Source organism: Pavona decussata, unplaced genomic scaffold (genome assembly GCF_977016875.1).
Source record: "Pavona decussata unplaced genomic scaffold, jaPavDecu1.1 SCAFFOLD_145, whole genome shotgun sequence".
Taxonomy (NCBI): domain Eukaryota; kingdom Metazoa; phylum Cnidaria; class Anthozoa; order Scleractinia; family Agariciidae; genus Pavona; species Pavona decussata.
The window spans coordinates 843,631-864,471 of record NW_028145558.1 but is presented as its reverse complement, the minus strand read 5'-3'; the positions used below and the strand labels follow the sequence as shown (position 1 = coordinate 864,471).

At 38.0% G+C, this 20,841-nt stretch overlaps 1 protein-coding gene across 1 annotated transcript; it reads left to right on the top strand.

Annotated features, from left to right (window-relative positions):
- Positions 1 to 10,683: 10,683 nt before the first annotated feature.
- LOC146466337 (uncharacterized) lies at positions 10,684 to 14,209 on the top strand. Its single transcript, XM_085127521.1, has 2 exons — positions 10,684 to 10,889; positions 13,196 to 14,209. The coding sequence occupies exon 2, from the start codon at positions 13,244 to 13,246 to the stop codon at positions 14,114 to 14,116; it is 873 nt and encodes a 290-aa protein (XP_084983647.1). The 5' UTR covers positions 10,684 to 10,889; positions 13,196 to 13,243; the 3' UTR covers positions 14,117 to 14,209.
- Positions 14,210 to 20,841: the final 6,632 nt, after the last annotated feature.

Here is a 20,841-nt window from a genome sequence, read left to right as displayed (position 1 = left end):
GCTTTATCGAACCTTAATATTCGACGACAAACCCTCATTCTCGCAGCTTTGAAAGAAGACAGCGAACTTCATCGAGCAGAATATTTGATCCGAAGCGTGGGTATAAATTTCGAAAAAAGAGCGCGTATTCTGAAAGGATACCGAGAGCTCTATCATTTCTAAAGAATCGGCAACTGAAGAGATCAATCCACAAGATTTGGATCGAAACCGCGGTCTTGCCTGACCATAGCCTAAAATGCCACAGAATCAACGAACAGCCAAAGGACTCGTAGCAGCCCCTGGCCATAGCAACACAGAAGAATTGCCTAATAATTCTATAGCGTATAAATCAAAACACAGGAGGAAAATACTAAGCTCCCCTGCCCGCAACACAAACCTCACAGTTACAGAGCGGAGCGGAGCGATAACAAAAACACAGCCGTGACTAAAGCGGCCTTTAGCCCTCAATTTAACGCATTGCATAGCTTTCAAAGAAGCTACTTTGCTAGAGAAAGGATCAAGAGAAAAACAACCGTGACAATTAAGAAACACAACATCTTGCCACAAAAGCAAATAGCCGGGCCCGGCAATACAAAGGTTGCAAGATAATGATAACTACACGGTTAAAATCCTATCCCTACAATTATAAAATGAGAGGATATACTGTCACCGCTGGCAAGAGCACAATCTACAGTTATCATTGACACTTGTTGTAGAACTGGAAAGCTTTTCTCCCTTGACAGGCTTTTTCGGAGTGTCGGCCTTTGCCGCCATCGAAAAAAACACATCGAATTTCCAGGATATGTTTTGATAGCCAGCCGAGAAGGTTTCATTTTACCATCTGCCATCTGATTGGTTGGGTTAATTGGATATCGACAGGTTGTCAAATATGTAAATTTTGGGGGCGGCAAACGAAAATGACTAGAATCCGGGCAGGCGGTTCCTCGCGGCGAAGCCGCTCGTTGACGCGGCTTCGCCGCGACTGTCGCCGTTCTCTCCCCATTTTACCCGCAGCTGCACCACTCGTTTTGGCCCGGCTTTCCCGCCCACCAAAACCGCCAGCTACACAGGCTAACAACAATGCGGAAAGGCAGTCTGGGAAATACACAATAAATTTCAATAAAAGCTCAGAATCTATATTGCCCGCCATCTCAAGTCTTCGCTGTTCAGTCGAGGCATTATGGATTCTGAACTTTTACTGAAATTTATTGGGTATTTCCCAGGTTACCTTTCCGCATTGTTGTGTACGCTTTTACGCTTTTCTTGGACAACCTTTGTTGAAGCAGCTGTATACACCCCCAATTTGATAATGAGAGAGATGCCCATTTCTGGTTGCATTAGGTACCTTTCAAAAACTCATTAATAATTCATAAGTCCATTGACCTATCAAATGGTCGATACAATATCATGTGCAGTGGTTTTAAAACCCGATAAATTAAAAACCTCCTCCTTATTAGTATGCGGTGTTTAATGTTTTTCTCGTATGCTAATTTCCAACGTTCACAAAAGCGTCATTGTTATGAATTCTCTTGATACACGCTTTTCCAGGAATGTTTTTGAAGCCGTTCAAAAAACTCGCAGCACATGTTTTATCGGGTCTAAAACCACTTGGCTGCGCCTTATGCTTTTAAATGCCGATAAAACACTGCTGCTCATGTTTTAAACATTACATATTTTTTTGCATTTTATTGATTTTTTCACTGTTATTACATTAGGTGCCAAAAACAATGCAGTATGTTAAAAAAGGAAATGTCCAGTTCAAAGGGACTGCCTTCAATGGAGTCCAATATTTACATAAAATATTAACAGTGAAAACATAGTCTACATTAAAACTAGACACATAATTGTGTATAAAATTATTGTTTGGTTTTCTCAACAGAGTTGAAAAGGTAATTTGGCTACCATAAAGAGATCCGAGTGCTGAATTTGTTTCAAGCATTAACTCTTTGTTAGAGTGAAGGGCTAAATGCTGGCAACACCAGTACTCAAATCTAATAATGGTGACTAAAATACGATATCACTCTGTTGTGCATGTAAAACCAAACATTTGTTTCTACTTCCCCACTGATGTAGTCACACAGTTTCTTTAGAAATGAACACTCTGATCTATTTATAAAATTGCCCGCCAAAAAAGGATGGAACAGATTATCACTGGTAACTGAAGAATTTCAAAAGCTTTTCAATTGAGAGGGCCTTTTTTGTTAATCCATACAAAGGGTTAAAACATGTTACAGCACCTCTTGAGCTGTTGAACACTGATGGTCTTGTATTATAGCTTGAGATGCTCTGCTCGCAAGCATGCCCGGAGATACTCATGATGTGACGAGCGGGAATTTCGACATCTGACCAGATCGTAATGGCGGTCGCACGAACGCAGTGATTTGTATACGTTTTGGACAAACCTAAGGAGATCTCTTTCATCATGGTGGATAGCTTGTTAAGACCAAGCAGCTTGTTTTCGTACCATATGGCATCATCACTGCTGATTGTGGGCTTCGGTTTTTGGAAGAACGCCTCTTGCTTCGGGTTGAGCAGCGATATGTACTTTTTCAAGCACCAGAAAGAATCACCGAACTGGCCCGTGAAATAAAGTCTTGTCTGCTTTTCATTGCTTGGCTTGTCCGAGATTCCACCTAGCTTGATGGTTTTTGGTTGCTTCTTCGTGGGACATAGAAGCAAACTGTCTGCCATCTGCGGTTTTGTTAAAGGCATAGCTGCCGCGGCGTTCACGTTGACCTTCAGATCCCCTGCGGCACCAGTAGAGAGCAACGGTAAATCACACTCGGCGAAAGAGCCCGGCAGGATTGTTATGGCTCAGAAATGGACTTTTGCTCATCTTCCTAAAGTCGGCTGGCTCAATTACTGGTTTGTGTTGGACATTCTCTTTGCCTTCACGTCTGTTGACCTTGAGTTTGCACTCGAGCATTTTTTTTGGGTGTCTGGAAACTGGGGTTGTTTGTAAGTTTTAACTGAACGTTATTTGCAGCAAAATGCCGTTCCACGGCACTCCGGAAACCCAGAAGTGAAGACCTACTGTATTCCCCTCCGTTTTTTTTCCTGGCCTCAGCATAAAAGCGTCGAAGGGCTTCGTTCATTTCCAGTTCGGACATGTGTAACAGAGGCTTTGCAATTTTACGCTTTCGACACCAATCTACAATCATTTAGTAGTATGCGAAACAAAAATAAGCACAATGTTGTTTGCTTTTGCTCATCTACTTTTTTTTTGTAATCGTAATGTTTAGTTTTATTCAAAAAAATTAAAAGTTCAGGACGTTTTTTGCCTATTTTACCTTTAATTGTTTTAATAACCCGCTTGGTGTTCCTCTTGGTGCTCTTCGCTTCAGCGCCGGCTACGATTTCCCGAAGGTCACTCTCTTGCAAAGCTACAAAGCGAGGATTCTCTCCCGTTTTTTCTTGACCTTCCATTTCATGGACTTGTTAAAGTAGTTGCTCGTCCGAAATTTTTTGCAAAACGACCAAACTAAAATTTGGAAGTATTCCGGACTCCATTTCATGGGAAAAATGGAAACAATTTCTCCGTACGGTAAGAAATTGCAAACTTTTCCTTACATTGCTTTACGTCTGGCGTCATTTTTATTGTCTGTACTCTTATAGACAATAGCTACGAGCCAATCAGCGCGCGGGAATTTGGACAGTTATTGTAAAAATCGTTAAGTGAACTTCCATCGATTCCGGCTCTTTGTTTCTGCTTTCCCTTACATTTTGTTTCAATTCTTTTTTTTTTAATTCGTGGGAAATAAAAGCTAGAGAAATAGAAGGACGCTAAAACACGATTAAAAAGGGCGTTGCATCAGACGTCCCTTTTCCCCTTCCCTTAAGAAAATATGGGATGTCTGCACGCAGGCTGCAACAGCTGCGATTGGATAAAAAAAAAAACGCAAATGCGATGCAAATTGGTACAGTCATTTTTAGAGAGATTAAGAAACGCGTTTACGGCAAACGGCAAATGTGAGATTCGCGTTTATGTTTTCTTGAAATAAAGAGTACAAAGATGAGAATAGTGCAAACTAATTCTGGAGTTTGATGCAAACGCAAAACAACTCGATTTGATAGAGAAACTGAAAACATCAAGCGGCAAATATAGGATAAACATGGTCACGTAGCCATTTCTCACGTTTGTCGTTTGCCATAAATGTCGTTCTTAACCTCTCTAATTAGCTTGAGCCGACAAGAAATGAAAATTTTACATGTCTGCTAAAATTAACCGAAAGAAGAATTAGTTCGATGCAAATTAGCGGCATGTTTATAACAAGATCCAGTCTCGCCAGTTAAAGGAAGTTTTGGAGCCAAGTTGGCATTATTCACGTTATCAAGAAACGAGGTGTGTAGCAATATTTTATCATAACCCGATCAAATGGTAAAAATTTTCGTTAGAAATAAATCACGCGTTTTAGGAATACGGTTTTAAAAACTCCAATTCATTTTGTAGCAAGCCGCGAGGTTGTTTCCTGGTGAATATGCTGTGGGGCTGTTGCAAGGCTGAATCAATTAGACAAACCTGGCATAACACTTTTATTTTGTTCTTGTCTTTTTACCTTCCAGTAAAATTTCAGTCCACGAAGATCACTATTAGCGAGAAAGTGAGAAAGATGATCTAAGACGACCTCTCAGGTGAGGCGGCGACTTACGTATAAATATCGTGAATAAATAGAAATGAGTTCAAACACTTCTCGAATCAAAGAGTGACGATTTCCCTAAAATAATGGAATATACAGGAAGATGCAGTAGTCCACATGTCGTAATATTGAAACGTAGCACGATTTTTAAATAAAGTATTATCTTCCTTCTCAACGCGAGTCAAACCCATCACGGTCGGTCGCTAACCACTGAGCTACAAGCTGGGTCATTTAGTACAAATTTTAAGGAAGGGAAGAATAATTTTCAGAAAAGCAATCGTTTAGCTCAGCAATTAAGTCAGTTGTTCTACCGCATGCAAAACAACCAAGAGAATAAAAAAAAATTAGAGGCGATTTTCCTCGTTATTAATGCAGATGGTTAAATGACAAAAGAGTTAACAACAGGCGAACGTGTAATTTGAGCCGGCTCAATTTTGGTATTTTTGACTTGCTTGTTTATACTTAAGACATATTTTGGGAAAGTTTGGTGTGCCTCGATTGATAGTTCTCTAGTTAAATAAAAAAATTTATCATTCAAGAGCGGCTGGCTGAGAATATCGAGAACTCGCGATCAAAACTGAAATTTCGGATTTCCTCATATTTTGTCAGAAGGAACTGTTTACAAAAATAACAATAAAACTTTCCAAAGAATTTCGTTTTCGAGAATTCCGGCATAATGTGAAATACCGTGCTCGCGTCGCAGCCAGCGTTAAATTTTGATGAGATTTTGTCTGTATTCCATCAATGTAAGTTCAGTAAACTTAACTTCATATGTTCAATCAACAACATCAGATAATCGATAACTTTACTAACATGCGCGCGGGGGTTAATTCCATTTCACTGTCAGTTTTGTCGTCAGTAAACACTTTCCTGGCGTTGGGACCGGGATGACTGGAGATGTCTTTTTGGCATTCACCAAACGAACGCAGGTTGCTGTAATAGTACGAACTCTGACAGCAACCGGACTAGTTTGTCTATCAAGGACGAAAATGAGCACGGAGCCATAAATGCAGCCGAAAATATATATGCAAAATATGACATCGCAGAAGAAGAAATACAAGTTTCTAGTTCCGAGCAAACCACTCCAAACCAAGAACCAGTGTTTACCTACCCACATTGCTATTCATTTTGCGTCATTGTTTATAAATAGCAAGTTTAAAATAGCTAGTACACAGTGATAGCCATAAAATCTTGGTTATTTCTGGTGCTCTTCCATCCGGATCGGACTGAGAAGGGTTGGCCTTATTACTTGCATTAACAGGGATGGTTTATTAAATGCCTATTTTGCAGGCATTGGAACGGTAAGTGCTCGTTCAAATATGTTATAGCCGTGTAGCTGTTGAAGATAATAATATGGCCAGCCTTGCACTAAAGTGAACGCATGATTTTCTCTACCGGCTCTGATATCTCAGTTCTGTTAGGCAAAAAAGAAAGACACACAGATACCTTATTCTTCAGCTTTTATAATTCTCGTCTTCGCTTTTCCAGCTCAATGTAGTGCGTGTCACGACATTTTATTGACAGTGAGGATGAGATGCATCTTTGACAAACCTAGAATTTATAAAAACTGCAGGACACGATATTTGTCCGCAAAGTTTCCACGATTTCAAGTGTCAACAAAAATGCTGAAAATAGGAATCTTCGGACTTTGAAAACTGCACGTAAATAAGAATCCTCCAGTAATATTTTCATAATACCGTATTCTCAGAAGGATGCCTAACTTAATTTCAAAAGATCGTTTTAATACGCTAAGCCGTCTTCCTTCCCGAGCGATTTGAAAATACACCAAATCTCGTCAAAATTTAACGCCGGCTACAACGCGATCACGGCATTTCACATTATGCCGGAATTCTCGAAAACGAAAAATCTTTGGAAAGTTTAATTGTTATTTTTGTAAATAATTCTCTAAAGGAATTCGTCTGACAAAATACGAGGAAATCCGAAATTTCAGTTTTGACCGCAAGCTCTCGATATTCTCAGTCAGCCGCTCTTAAATAAAAATACCCGACAACGCTAAAAAAAGATTTGGCTATAAAGGAGTCTGTATAACTGGCAAACTTCCTGTTTTATTATTTGTATTTCTACCTGTTAACTGTTAATTAACAACTCATTCTTGTCTAGTTTAGAGATCAAAACAAATTTTCCACGCCAAATGTCGAGTGAGCGATGATTTGCACGAATTTCGATGTCGTCGCGATCAAAACCTACAAATTGATGAAGGATAAAACCAGGTAAAAAAACAAGTCAACCAATCAGATTCTTGCTTTCACCTTATGCCATTTGGGCACAGCTGATGTTTTAGCACAAAATAACGTCGTTTAAATACGTTGGATAAAGACTGTCAAGTAATAATATCTCATTCTCGTCTAGTTTAGAGAAAAAAAATCTTCCACGCAGAATAACGAGTGAGCGATGATTTCCGCAAACTTCGATGTCATCGCCATCAAAACATACAAATTGACCCAGCAAGAAAGCAGAAATTAGACAACCAATCAGATTCTTGCTTTCACATTACGCCATATGGGAACAGCTGATGTTTTCGCACAAAAATAACATGTTCGAAATTAATCTACATACGCCTAACAACTTCATGGGGACAAAACTATTATGAATTATGAAAATTCGACACGTCGATCATTTTATCAAAAAAAGAATTCACCGCGATCACAGATCTTTGCGATGGCAAGAACAAGCTTCAACGAGGGCAGCCTTGACATAGTTTGGCGTTGATCGACTAATAGGGCAAAATGCGTCGTAAATTTCGGGAAAATTGTGGAAATTAGATGCAGATAGTATGTCAATCTTTGTAACAGAGAGACCATCATTGGCAAAATACCACAGGAAAAAATCTTTCGGTTTTATGCCCGGCCCATTTGACAAACATTCATGACTTTAAAATTAGGTTTTTATGGAATTGCTACGACCATTATATTGACACCAGCATAGCTCACCTCTCATAAAACATCTGAGAGACGCGTGTCTGATTTAAGACACACCGAATACAGAAAAAACAAAACCAAAACAAAAGCATGAATTATTGCAATAAATTAATAAAAACGTCTAGTTAAGGAACTGAAAAATTATTCTTAGAATTTTACAGTAAGAAATGCTTCAACATCTTTTTTCTTCTTCTTTTTATTCTTCTTCTTCTTCCTTTTAGCTCGCAACGAATGAACATGAATACAAGGAACGTTTAAGTTTTATTAAAGCATGGCTAATAAAACCGCTGAAGATTCCTCTTTAAAAAACCTGGAAAATGCGTGGCCAACAGTTTTTCTCAGTGAATTTATTGGGATAGTTATAATCAACGTTTTCACTGTCGTCGCCTTTGTAAGAAATCGCCACTTACGCAAGCGTACTACGTATCTGATAATAAACCTGACTGTGGCTGATTTACTGGTGGGAGCAGTGTCGGGACCAGTGAAGATTATCGGCCTAGATCGTGGAAATGGTTTCAACTGGAAAGAATTCGTCATTGGAACCTCAAGCCTCATATTTCCCCTAGCTTCTCAAGCCAATCTCTCGTTAATATCTTTGGAGCGGTTGCACGCCACACTTTTCCCCTTCAGGCACTGTTTAATTGAGAAATGGCTTTACTTCAAAGTTATTATTGGCAGCTGGATGATAACTTTGCTTCTGGCATCCACGATGGCTGTTCCTGAAATGCTCAATTTAGTTTTAATTTCGTATCCTTTTGCATGTTACACTTTTTTTCTTACCCTTTTTATCATAACTGTTTCTTGTATCATTATTATTATAAAAGTCAAAAGTAACCCTCCTCCGCAGCATTTTAATGCAGTAGCTTCGGAAAGGAAATTGACAGTAACCTTAAGCATAGTTACCGTTGTCTCTATCCTGACCATCCTGCCCACATCTATTTTGAAGACAACGGTACACGATAGATCCAGCGAAATGTCTCTTGAAGCATACCATAGAATACTAGCAATCGTATTTTTGTTATATTACGCTAATTCTATGGTCAATCCATTCATATATGCCATAGGAATGCAAGACTTTAGGAAAGTGGTTAAAGAGATTTGTAAGAGGAACGCAGCGACAAGAGGTGCCCAAGACATTGAACTGCATGTAATGTAGTGCATGAGCACAAAGATAAGAAAAGTAATAAAACAAAGAAAAAAAATGACGATTAAAAGCAATCAACATTTGGTTTAACCTCACATTGCTTTGTTGTCTAAGTTTTAAGCAAGTGTTGTAAAAATAGCTCTTTTCAAATCTTGTAAGAATCAACTGAGCAGTGACCGTTCTTTTCTTGGTACAAGTTAACCTTAAAGTTGCTGAATCTCACGAGCCGTAAGATAATAAACTATTGGCCCCCAAAATTTGTTTAATTGCGTTATTAGACAATCAATAGGAAGAACGAAAGTTTCATTGAATAAAGAACTATTGTCTGTGTTGGTTTTGATCTTTCTGCTGCAGCTTGTATGTGGAATTGAGAAATCGAAGGAAGATGCATATAATAACTGATCTTCCACCGATTTCGGCTTTTTATTTTTGCTTCACTTTACATTTTCTTTTTTTAATTTCTGGGAGCTTTGAGAAGGCGAGGCGACAGGTTCTGAACCCCCTATCCCCCTCCCTCTTCGTCGCAACGTCAAGAGAATTGAAGTTATGCAAAAGAAACCGAAAGAAAATAGTGCATCTCAAAGTCTCCTTCGAGGTACGAAAAATGGGACGATGATGTCATGTGACATGGAAATTCCATTATCAATTGTACACCTTTGTACAATTCTTTAAAGTGCCCCTAACCCTTCAATTTGTTTTCTTTTGGTAGATTTCCATATCTGTGAAGAACTCATTTTCGAAAAACTTTTTTAGAAATATTGAATCCTTTTTTTTACGAGCTCTAAAAGTTACTGAAATTTTTAAGCCCCGCTGGACACATTTTTGTCTCGTGGGCCCATTAGGAACGAGCCAATGAGAAGCGTCCGATATTTGACACTTTCTTGGCTGTGACGTAAGAAAAGGACACCAGAAGGATTCAGAAGGAATCTGATGCATGCTGAATTCTTTCTCTACATTTCGAGAGTTGTCGCATCCAAAAACCACACATTTTTCAACCTTTTTCTCTGTTTACAATTGAAGCATTACCGCGAATCTTCGGATATTTTTGCACGTTGTCCTTTTCTTTCGTCACGCTCCATATTTGCACTCATTTGGCCGAGTGGGGACTAATGCGAACGATAGGTGAAAATATCGATAAGACTGCCTTCACTTCTAGCGCTCGTAAAAAAAAAAAAGGATTCAATATTTCTCAAAAATTTTTTCGAAAATGAGTTCTTGAAAGATACGGATATCTACCAAAAGAAAACAAATTGAAGGGTTAGGGGCACTTTAAGGGCTACAGCCGGACAAAACAAAAGTGCCGGATCCTCATGACTGTAATCAGGCATATTTTGAAAATGTAAAGCTAATGAAGAAAAGCTGACTGTACAGCTGGGGCATACACTTAATCTGTCCAATAATTAGCGGCTGACTTCTTCAGTGAATAAAATTACTAACTCGAATGGAAAACAGTTACAACTGAATGATTTTTGGAGAGAAAATTAATTCGCCTGTCAACACAAAACGTATTCTATTAGAACTGATACTTACACCGCGTGATGTAACACGCAACTTCGAGAAGCGCACTTTCTTGAAAGGAATGAAATGTTTGAATACAGGAGTAACAACAAGCCGCAACTTTCTTACAACTTGTAACGTTGTATTATGTAGCCTATGTATGTATTATGTAGTTCAATTTTGCATTGTAATTTTATTGTAGTTTTGACGGACGTTTTTGCGTGATTTCTTGGTAAATTAGATGAAAATATTGCCCGGCCTTTCGTTTGTTGGTTCGTCCGTTCGCTCGCTGGTTCTCTTGCTCATTCACTTTTTTTTTCTAAGAATGCCCAGCTGTAAAGCAACCAATTAGAGCTTAATCCTGCATCCTACATAAATAAAGGGTACTTAAACGCCATTAACAACGGCCTTGCATTAGACGTATCAGTCTTTTCCCTTTTAGTAAAGGAAATAAAGCAAGTCAGCCCGCAGGCTGTAACAGCTTGGACTGCCTGATAAAACACAAATGCGATGGAAATTGGGACAGTTAATAATTAACTTAATTTGACAAGAAATGCGACGTCTACTAAAATTTATCGAAAGGAAAGCTATTTCTTATGCAAATAAGCGGCATGTTTATAACAAGATCCAGTCTCGCCAGTTAAAGGCAGTTTTGCAGCCAAGTTGGTAATATTTACGCTATCAAGAAACTAGGTGAGTAGTAATATTTTATCACAACCCGATAAAGTGGTAAATTATTCATCTTGGAAATATATTAAGCATTGTAGGAGTAGGGTTTCCAGATGGTTTTATAAACTCCAATTAAGTTTATTGCAAGCATAGTTCCTTCGTGAATATGCTGTTGGGCTGCTGCAAGGCTGAATCATTTAGATTATTATTTTGTGCTTGTTTTTTGACATTCCAGTAAATTTTAAGTTCAAAAAGATCACTGTTAGTGAGACCAGAAGATGATCTAAGACCACCACTCAGTTGGGGCGGCGACTTACATATAAACGTCGAGAATAAATAGAAATGAGTTGTCGAATGATAAAGTGACGATTTCGCTCAACTAATGGAATATAAAGAGAGTGTAGTATTCCACGTGCCATAATTTTGAAACAAAATATCATCTTCCTTCTCCACGCGAGTCAAACACATCACGTTCCCTATAATGGTCGGTCGCTAACCACTGAGCTACAGAGTGACGTGGAAAGCTGGATCAATTAGTACAAATTTTAAGGAAGGGAAGAATAATTTTCAGAAAAGCAATCGTTTAGCTCATCAGTTAAGTCAGTTCTTTTACCACATGTAAAACGGCCAAGAGAATAAAACAAATTATGAGGCGATTTTCCTCTTTAGTAATGCAGATGGCTAAATGACAAAAGAGTTGACAAAAGGAAACCGCATTGCTTTCCCTCATTTTTTAAAGAGCTTTACTTAAGCACCTGTCATTTTTGGACGTTTCTTGTCAATATACTATAGACACATTTCTGGAAAGTTTGGTGTGCCTCGATTGATAGTTCTCCAGTTAGATCAAGCAATTTATTATTTAAATAAAAATACCCGAAAATGCTCACAAACATTTGCCTACACAGGAGTCTGGATACCTGGCACAGTTCCTATTTAGTTATCGTATTTCTATCTACTCATCTTCGTCTAGTTTAGAAAAACAAATATCGAGTGAGCGATGATTTCCGCGAACTTCGATGTTCTCGCCATCAAAACCTACAAATTGACAAAGAATAAAAACATAAAAAGAAATTAGACAACCAATCAGATTCTTGCTTTCATCTTATGACATATGGGTACAGCTGATGTTTTAGCACAAAATAACATCGTTTTAATACGCTCGATAAAGATTGTCAAGTTTGATCGAAATTAATTTGCATACACCTGACAACTTCATGTGGACAAAACTGTTATGGTTTATGAAAATTTGACGCGTCGATCATTTCATCAAAAAAGAGATTCACCGCATTCATAGATCTTTACGATGGCAAGAACAAGCTTTGACGAAGGCAGCCTTGGACATAGTTTGGTGTTGATCGACCAACAGGGCAAAATGCTTCGTAAATATCCTACACGAAAAAAGAGATTGAACACTTCGCCATAGCAAAATTGAGACGCCTGGGAAGAGTTTGAGACTAACAAATAAATTTGAACTAACCGCCTTTTGCTAGAGAAAATTTGTGGGACTATTCAGCTAAAGGACTAAAATCTCTGTGAAAACATGACATGAAATTATCATCGTCCAATTAAATTTGAAGCAACCGTCTTTTCCTATAGAATATTCGTGAGACTGTTCAGCTGAAGGACTGAAATCTTCACGAGAGCAAGGCATAAAATCAACATTTAATTTTATTGACATTCATTGCGAATTGCACGTCGCCATAAAGATTTCTGTCAATGACCGAACCGGCTGAATAGAAAATATAGCGCGGTTTACGAATGATAACGATGCGATCAAACATCAAACACTTTTCGAAAAAATGATTGAACGCAGAAAGGAAATTTATTGTTGATATTTTAGAGGAGCTTCTTTTCCACAGGTTGGGGTAGTATGTCAATCTTTTATTTATTTATTTATTTATTTATTTATTTATTTATTTATTTATTTATTTATTTGTGTATTTGATTGTTTGTTTATTTATCTTTACTATTATTGTTATTATTTTATTATTTTTTTTTTTACAGACAAACTTTCAATGGCAAAATACCAAAGAAAAAACTTTTTGAAACTTTGCCTTTCATCTTTTAGGTTGAAGTTTTTATGCTCGGCCCATTTGACAAACACACATGCTTTTTAACTTCTGTGTTTATGGCATTGCTATGACCATATATGGACACTGGCATAGCTTATATCTCAGAAAACATCTGCGAGACATGGGTCTGATATCTCAGTAAGACAAACAGAATACGGGAAAACAAAAGCATGAATCATTGATGTATGTCTAGCTTAGTAAGAAACGACTGAACATCTTTTTTTTTAATTTTATTATATACTATTTTCTTATTCATAGGTTGCAACGAATGAACACGAGGAGAAAGAACATCTCTTTTATTGAAGCATGGTTGATGACACTTTAGAAAACCTGGAAAAAACGTGGTTAAAAGTTTTTATCAGTGAATTTACTGTAATAACTATAATCAACGCTTTCACACTCGTCGCCTTTGCAAGAAATCGCCACTTACGCAAGCGCACTACGTATCTGATAATAAACCTGACTGTGGCTGATTTACTGGTGGGAGCAGTATCGGGACCAGTGGAAATATTCGGCCAAGATTTCGATCGTGGAAATGGTTTCAGCTGGCAAGAATCCATCATTTTAACGTCGAGCCTCGTGTTTCCCCTAGCTTCTCAAGCCAATCTCTCGTTAATTTCTTTAGAGCGGTTACACGCCACACTTTTCCCGTTTAGACACTGTTTAATTGACAAATGGTTTTACTTCAAAGTTATTATTGGCAGCTGGATGATAACTTTACTTCTGGCATTGACGATGTCTGTTCTTGAAGAGCTCGATTTAGTGTTAACTGCGTATTCATTTGCATGTTACACTTTTCTTGCCCTTCTTATCATAACTGTCTCGTATGTTATTATTATCAAAATAGTCAGAAGTAACCCTCCTCCGCAGCATTTTAGTGCAGTTGCCTCAGAAAGAAAGTTGTCAGTAACCTTAAGCATAGTCACCGTCGCCTCTATCCTGACCGTTTTGCCCATATCTATTTGTATGGCAATTGAATATGACAAGTTCAGTCAAATGTCTAATGCAGCAAATTTTCAAATAATCGAAACGTTAAAGTTGTTAAATTATGCCAATTCTACTGTCAATCCATTGATATATGCCATAAGGATGCAAGAGTTTAGAAAAGCGGTCAAGGAGCTTTGTAAGGGCACTGCAGCGATAAGGGGAGTCCAACCCATTCAACGTCATGCAACCTAGTGTATGAACACAAAGCTAAAAACAAAAAAACAAAGAAAATCTTTAACGATTAAAAGAAATCGAGACTTAGTTCAACCTAATATTTAAGTTATTGTTTTCTTGATTTGAGATGCAAGTTTTTAACAAGTGTTGTAAAGAACATTCGTTTCAAATTTTGTTGGAACCAAAAGTCCAGTGACCGTATTTTTCTAAGTAAAAGTAAACCTTGAACATTACAGTTGCTGACTTTCATGAGGAAGTACAACCCTTAACTACTGGCGAAGAAAAAAAAAATTATTAAAGGCGTTATTGGACAAAAAATAAAAACAGCTTCTGGAAGGTTTCATTAAATAAAGAACTATTAACTGTGTTGCTTTTGGTCTCTTCACGGTATAGCTTGCATGTGCAATTAACAAATTGTAGAACGATCGTAAGTGATCTTCCAACGATTTCATTTTTTGTTTGTTTTGGTTTAGTTTACTATTTTGAGTTCCTGAGAGCCTTGGGAAGAGAAGGCGACAGGGTTGTAGGTAATTTTACAGAGCTTGAAATTCAATAAGCCACCTGTGTGCAACTGAGCTATTATAGTGTGTGCTACATGAAGGTGCTTACAGTGGTGAGTATAATGGAATTTCAATCAGAGCATCAGAAGGCTGCAGTTTCCAAGGCTCATCACTCTAATGTCTCGTGAAGTGTCATTTTTTCTCTCTATTACCCAGGTCTATAGATGGGTACTGGCTGGGATGACTGTCAGAAATGGGTTTAAGTTACAGTTGTAGTTTATTATATCTTAATAGAGGACAGGGAGAGATGGAAAGGAAAAAGACTCCCGGATAGATGTCTTTAAGGACTTACAATAGTTAATAAAAGGCAATGGTTACGAAACCTGACAAACGTCTTTGTTGTTTTTGTTAGCTTTTTCGGCCTTGACCCTGCACAAACCACAATAGATTTTGAAATGTGTGGAGCAACTGACCAATAGCAACGTTCCTGTTAAGATATTCAACTGTAGTGTGAGCGTTAAAACAAAGGATTGTGCATGGTCTGGGCCCTTCCAACATAAATTGCAGCACCATTGTTTTAATGCCAACGTTTCATAACCAGTTCGTCAATTAACTATGGAGTTACCAACTGCTCCAATAAAACATCTTTCAACAAGAATGCTATGTTGTGTTATGGGCCAATCACAATTAACCACAAGCAAGCTGATGTCTCTATTCGTGATGCAATAGAAGTCTGCCATTTTATGAATAAAGTTTTCTTTCTCAACCAATGGATTGTTCCAGAAAAAATATCATCCATACCTCTCCCACGGTAGGTTTTTGGTACAACACCCCATCAGCCCAAGGCCAACTCCTCTAAAAACTCCAATTTAACCTTATACTTGCCTTCGCAAAATGTCAAATGCCTTTTAGAGGAACCCTCCCCCACACCCTCAAACTTTTCAATGACCTTCTGAAGGAGAGGTACACTATATGAACCATGAAATAAGGGAAAACGAATCTGACATATTTAATACGCAACAAATGATCCAGTAGACATGAAACAAGGGAGGAGGAGGATTAATCATGGTTTACCTTTCCTTCTACCCACATTCTATGCCCTCATATTCACACCTTGAAAATTATTACATGAATTAATTCCCTTTTCCCCATATCTTTAAGTTCCTTCATTTTTTTATTTTGTCAACAACGTTCCGTGCCTAAGTTTAAAAACACCATCACCACACTTGAGGAACTTCTTGAGTACAAATTTATGTTCAAAAAAAGTATGTATTTCCCAGCAATTGTGCTTGGTAGATTGAATATTTATAGCTTGTTAGATAGCTTCTAAAAGTTTTTCACCTGCTAAATGAATCTCTTGACTTCCTGTTTTGGAGCATCTTCATACAACCTGAGTCAAGCATCAAATGTTTAAGTCCCAATATCTGAAAAACTAAAAAGTAAAACAGTGCTTAAATTTTTAAAAGGTTTAGCAGACATAATGTTACAAGCACTGATAATCAATTAAGACACTACTTATCATGTGTTGTACTAATTCTGACCGACATCTGCATGGTCATAAAATAAGGAAACTCTGCTATCTGGAAAATTCTGGAGTACATATCTATGCTGCTTTTAGACACTGGGTTGGGGGATGGGAGGGGGGGGGGGGGGGGGCTCCCATAAACAAATGATGGAGAAGCTTACTACACAAGCCTTTGTAGAGTAAAATTTGTGTGTACCAGCACTAGTGCTCAAAAGTAAAATGACTGGCAAGCTTATTAAAGATGTTTGTCTGGTATACCATACGGCAACAATGTTTTAATAAATAACACTATTTAATATATATGAACTGATTATGTAAGTATTCTGCAAGTAAGACGCATTTGTGCTACACAAGCCCTTTTTTCTTAGCCAAACAAAGCATGACAAGTGAGCTTATCGCCTGCTCCACAATCATGTTTCATGCTTCACACTGTTATCTAGTGCTTTGTGTGGCCCAGGAAAAAGGGTGAGCACTGATCAATAAGGCCTGTTATTTCCAGGCCACATACCACACAGGGGTGAAAATGAGCTTACACCTTGTTTAAAGCCTAGTGAATAAATGATAAAGGCTTTTTTCAGACAGCAACGCAGGCTTACCTAGAAAAACAAAATCTGAGTTCTCCTAACAGCAGTCAAACCAATGGTCACCTTCCGATTGCTAGTTCGGATGCTCTAGGACATTAAGCAAGGTTCATGTGACAATCACCCTACATGCTGGTAGGATGAGTAGTATATGTGAAAGAAATGTGATGTTATGTTTTAAGCCTAGTGAAGAAATGATACATGATGTATTTTATAGTCAGTGACACAGACATACTCAGGAAAAGAAACCATAACATCACATATTCTCTGAAGTAACACATTTAATAATTTATTGTTTAAAACATAAGACTTATGGTAATTTATTTACTTTCTGTGGATCCTTTTCTCAGTTCCCATTCCAAGACAGGCATATGATGCTGTTGTTTACATTTTACTTCTTTAGCGCATATGAAACAGTACGTTATGAACAAATGAACACAATAAACTAAAAAAACCTGTGACATATAGTAATCAGGGTGAATATCTGTGAGAAATATTTTAAAATAAATTCACTTTGAAAAAATTGTGAAATTTATAAAGAATGTGATGGCTGGGTGGAAAAAGCTGCCAGCAGCCATACATTCTTTGTAACATCTTGACACTTTCAAAGTTCATTTCCCTAATTTTTAGCAGGTTCTAAGTTTGCCGAGCTCTTCAATTTTATATAGAGTGCATTAATTTGTTTCTTAGTAGTTTTGTTGTCTATGCTAATACATGCTAATGAGGGTGAAAGTCATGTAATGAAGATTGTCCTCTAGCATCAACAGTTGTGCCATTAAAGTTGTCAATGTTTTCCTCCACTATTTTTTTATTATGAGCTTTCGATGGCCTGTCTGCTACAATCCATACAAGAATGCCGGACACTTGAATCTTGGCCATTAAGCTGATCCCGGCTGATAACAACTTTCTCATGCTTGCTTCCAAACCAATATAGCACTCTCTTAAACAAATATTAATTCTGACACTTTCAAATAAACTTTGATTTTGACACTTTTTGCATTCTTCTCAACAACTTTAAAACAGGTATTTTAGTTCTTAATTTATGCGTACTACTCACTATATCAGGGCTTCTGATATTTCGCGCTGTCGCGGAGCCGCGAAATTCAGGTATATCCGCGGAATCCCGCGAAATTCACAAAAAATAAAAAAGGGTAATACCGCGAAATTCGTTAAAAATCCTACCGAATACATGTCAGTACAACATATTATTATCTTGGCTACTGGGGCTATTTACTTTCCATAAATGCAAATTTATCTTGACATTTCGTCACTGCCTCGAGTAAACATAACGTACCATAACTACCAAGCGTTCTTAGATTAATGTTGCGAAAAACTGGGCACAAGAAATAAGAAGACTTTTCGGTGACACTATACGGAAAGGAAAGGAAACTGCTGTCTGTAGTAATGCAGGCACATGTTTAATCATACGTGCAGGACACGCGCGAGACACAACAATGTTTTGACTTCACAAATGGATTTGAACCTTCGATCACGAACAATCTTGCCTTGTAAACTGCAAAGCAACACAAGAGACCAAGGAGAGAAACGAAATTTATTGCGCACTTAAAGTTGTGACGCAGAGTTCGGTCAAAGTTGGTATAGATTGCGTAAAGTTTGAGTACAGTTCGCGTACAGTCGGTGTAGAGTTCGCATACAGTTAGCGTAGAGTTTGCGAAAAGTTGGAGTAGAGTTCGTAAAGTTTGCGCGTAAAGTTGTTGTAAATATACAGGAAATTATTGTTTAGGTTGATAATAACTACGTTAGTCATCGATTGTTATCTTCAGCACTGATGATGTGTTTTGTGAGACTGGCAAACGTTAGTCAAAATCTTCTCAAGTGGAGGCAACAGCCACATGTACATGAACATTCTGAAGGGTGACGTACTGAGGCCCTTTGGTTTTGCTTTCTGTTTAAGCCTGTAATAGCCTTTTTATAACCAATAAAGTGACAAATTGCCATGTTTTCAACAAGACTCGAACTGACCGTCTAGTGCCTCAGAATGCAGGAAAATGCATCTCTGAGAGTATAACATGTCAAAATTTTCTGAGGGGGGGGGGGGGGGGGGCATGCCCCCAGACCCCCCTAAGAGGAAAGGCCCTCCAGGCCTTGTGCAGACACTACGTGTCTGCAACGTCTACTTTAACAGGCCCAACTTCTACTTGAAAACCAACTGAAAACGCTGCGTGACCTCCAAAGAAATACATCTTGGTCTCAGAAAAGAACCATCTTGAATGCAGATAAGGTACTGGTGCGAGTAACCTCGTCCTGAAAGCGACGTTGTTCTTTGCTGGAAATGTTGGAATGGAATGGTGAAATGAAACCAACAAAACTAGAGACTTGTTTAGAAGAACTTGACACTTGATCATTATTTCAAGAAGAAAACGTTCCCAGGAGGTAGTAGCAAATCGCTTTATACCCCAAAACCAACTGGGCTACTGGCCATCGTATGATATGTGATGCGATTACTATCCCAGCTAAGCATTGGTTGAAACCGTTTTATTTGTAGAAAGACCCAAATGCAAGTATCACATTACTCAGTCATAAGTAGCCATCTTTGAGATCCTTGGGACACCATCGGCTATAAGACTGAAAACATATCTACCCGAAGTATTGAAAATGAGCACGCTGAAGTCTTCGGCCACTGTCATGGAAATTTTGCGGTATTTTTATCAAAGCTGTCCAAATATTTAAGGTGGAACCTCCTCTCTCAGATGAAATTGTTCGTAGAGCGCCGGGAGGAAAATATTAACAGATTTCTTCAATGAAGAACACACTATAAATCCGTTTTTAGCTATTTCTTCACTCACTGAAATACACAGGAAGAGCTTGGAAAAATTGGCCAACTTTTTCAAGTTGTTATTCATTTCCTTCCAAGCCATCCCCAGCAAAAGATAACAAATACTACAATATGTATAACCGTAGGGTAATTGTTGACAATACTGAACCATTATTTCAACATTTCCATCAATACAAATACATTTTCCACCATTCAAAGGCACATAAAAACCATTTGCAGTGCAAATGGTTTTTGTTCAAAGTTGCCAATACAAAAAAAAAAAGCAAAAAAAAAAAAAAACAAACTTTTGTGTAGTCTTGTTTTTCCTTTTTTCTCTCTTCTTTCTCCTTTATTCTTTCCTCCGCGTTTTTTTTTTTTTTTTAATCTTCTCGTGCAACAAAACTGAGTGCTCAAGCTTTCATCGACCCCGGATCATCGACCGCCTTTTCAAAAAGTCGGGTTCACATGTATTTCAACAAATATGATAGAGTCCAGTTTCCCCTTCAAATGAAATCAAATTGCACTCGCATTTAACTAGTCATGTGTCTGTTCTCACCATCTTTACCCGGCATGCGTTGTGTAACAAACGCTTTTAAAAATAAAAAGTCTTCGTAACGCGCCTTCATTTTTTGCGCTCTCTTCGAAGGTAAGGCGTGGACGCTACGCTCTTAGTTTTACCTTTGGATTCAAATAAATCGCTTGATCACATGACTCGACAATCCTCACTTGACAAGACCATTTTGAAAGACTTTATTTACGAAATAAATAGGTAGAAATTACGGGAAAAACCACAACACACAAACTTTATTTAGTTAAAATGTAATTTTCCCAGAGCTTATGTTGACCTATGTTGAAGTGAACGTTAATACAGTTGTTTCATCTGGGTTATATAAGCTCCTTATGCTTTCTTTCTTCAATCAAAAAGCTGCTGACCAAAACGAACGCTATTGCCCACTAGCAAACAAACTTGGCGCGCGCATTTATAATTATGCTACATCATAAAGGTAAATTTAATCGGAGTTTTCGGAAAACGTTGGAAAAAGCAACTCAGTGATTTAGAGCGTGACTATCAAAAAAGAGAGAAGTGAAAAGCTAAGAAAATGGCGTCTGGTCGTCCATCAGGTTAGTAAACACACCTTAAGTAGTCATATGTTAAAGGCTTGTCGATTTTCACTTTGATTTGGCGATTTTCCTCGATCGCAGAATTCCAGGAAGCGAATTCGGATCCTGCAGGAGAAAAAAGGACTTTGCCCTGCACTTTTCGCTGCAATGTTTGCCAACCTACAGTTGCCGAACATAGCATTTCCGAAGCCATTGATCCTAGGACGTTAACTGAGAATTTTAAAATACATTAGGGACGC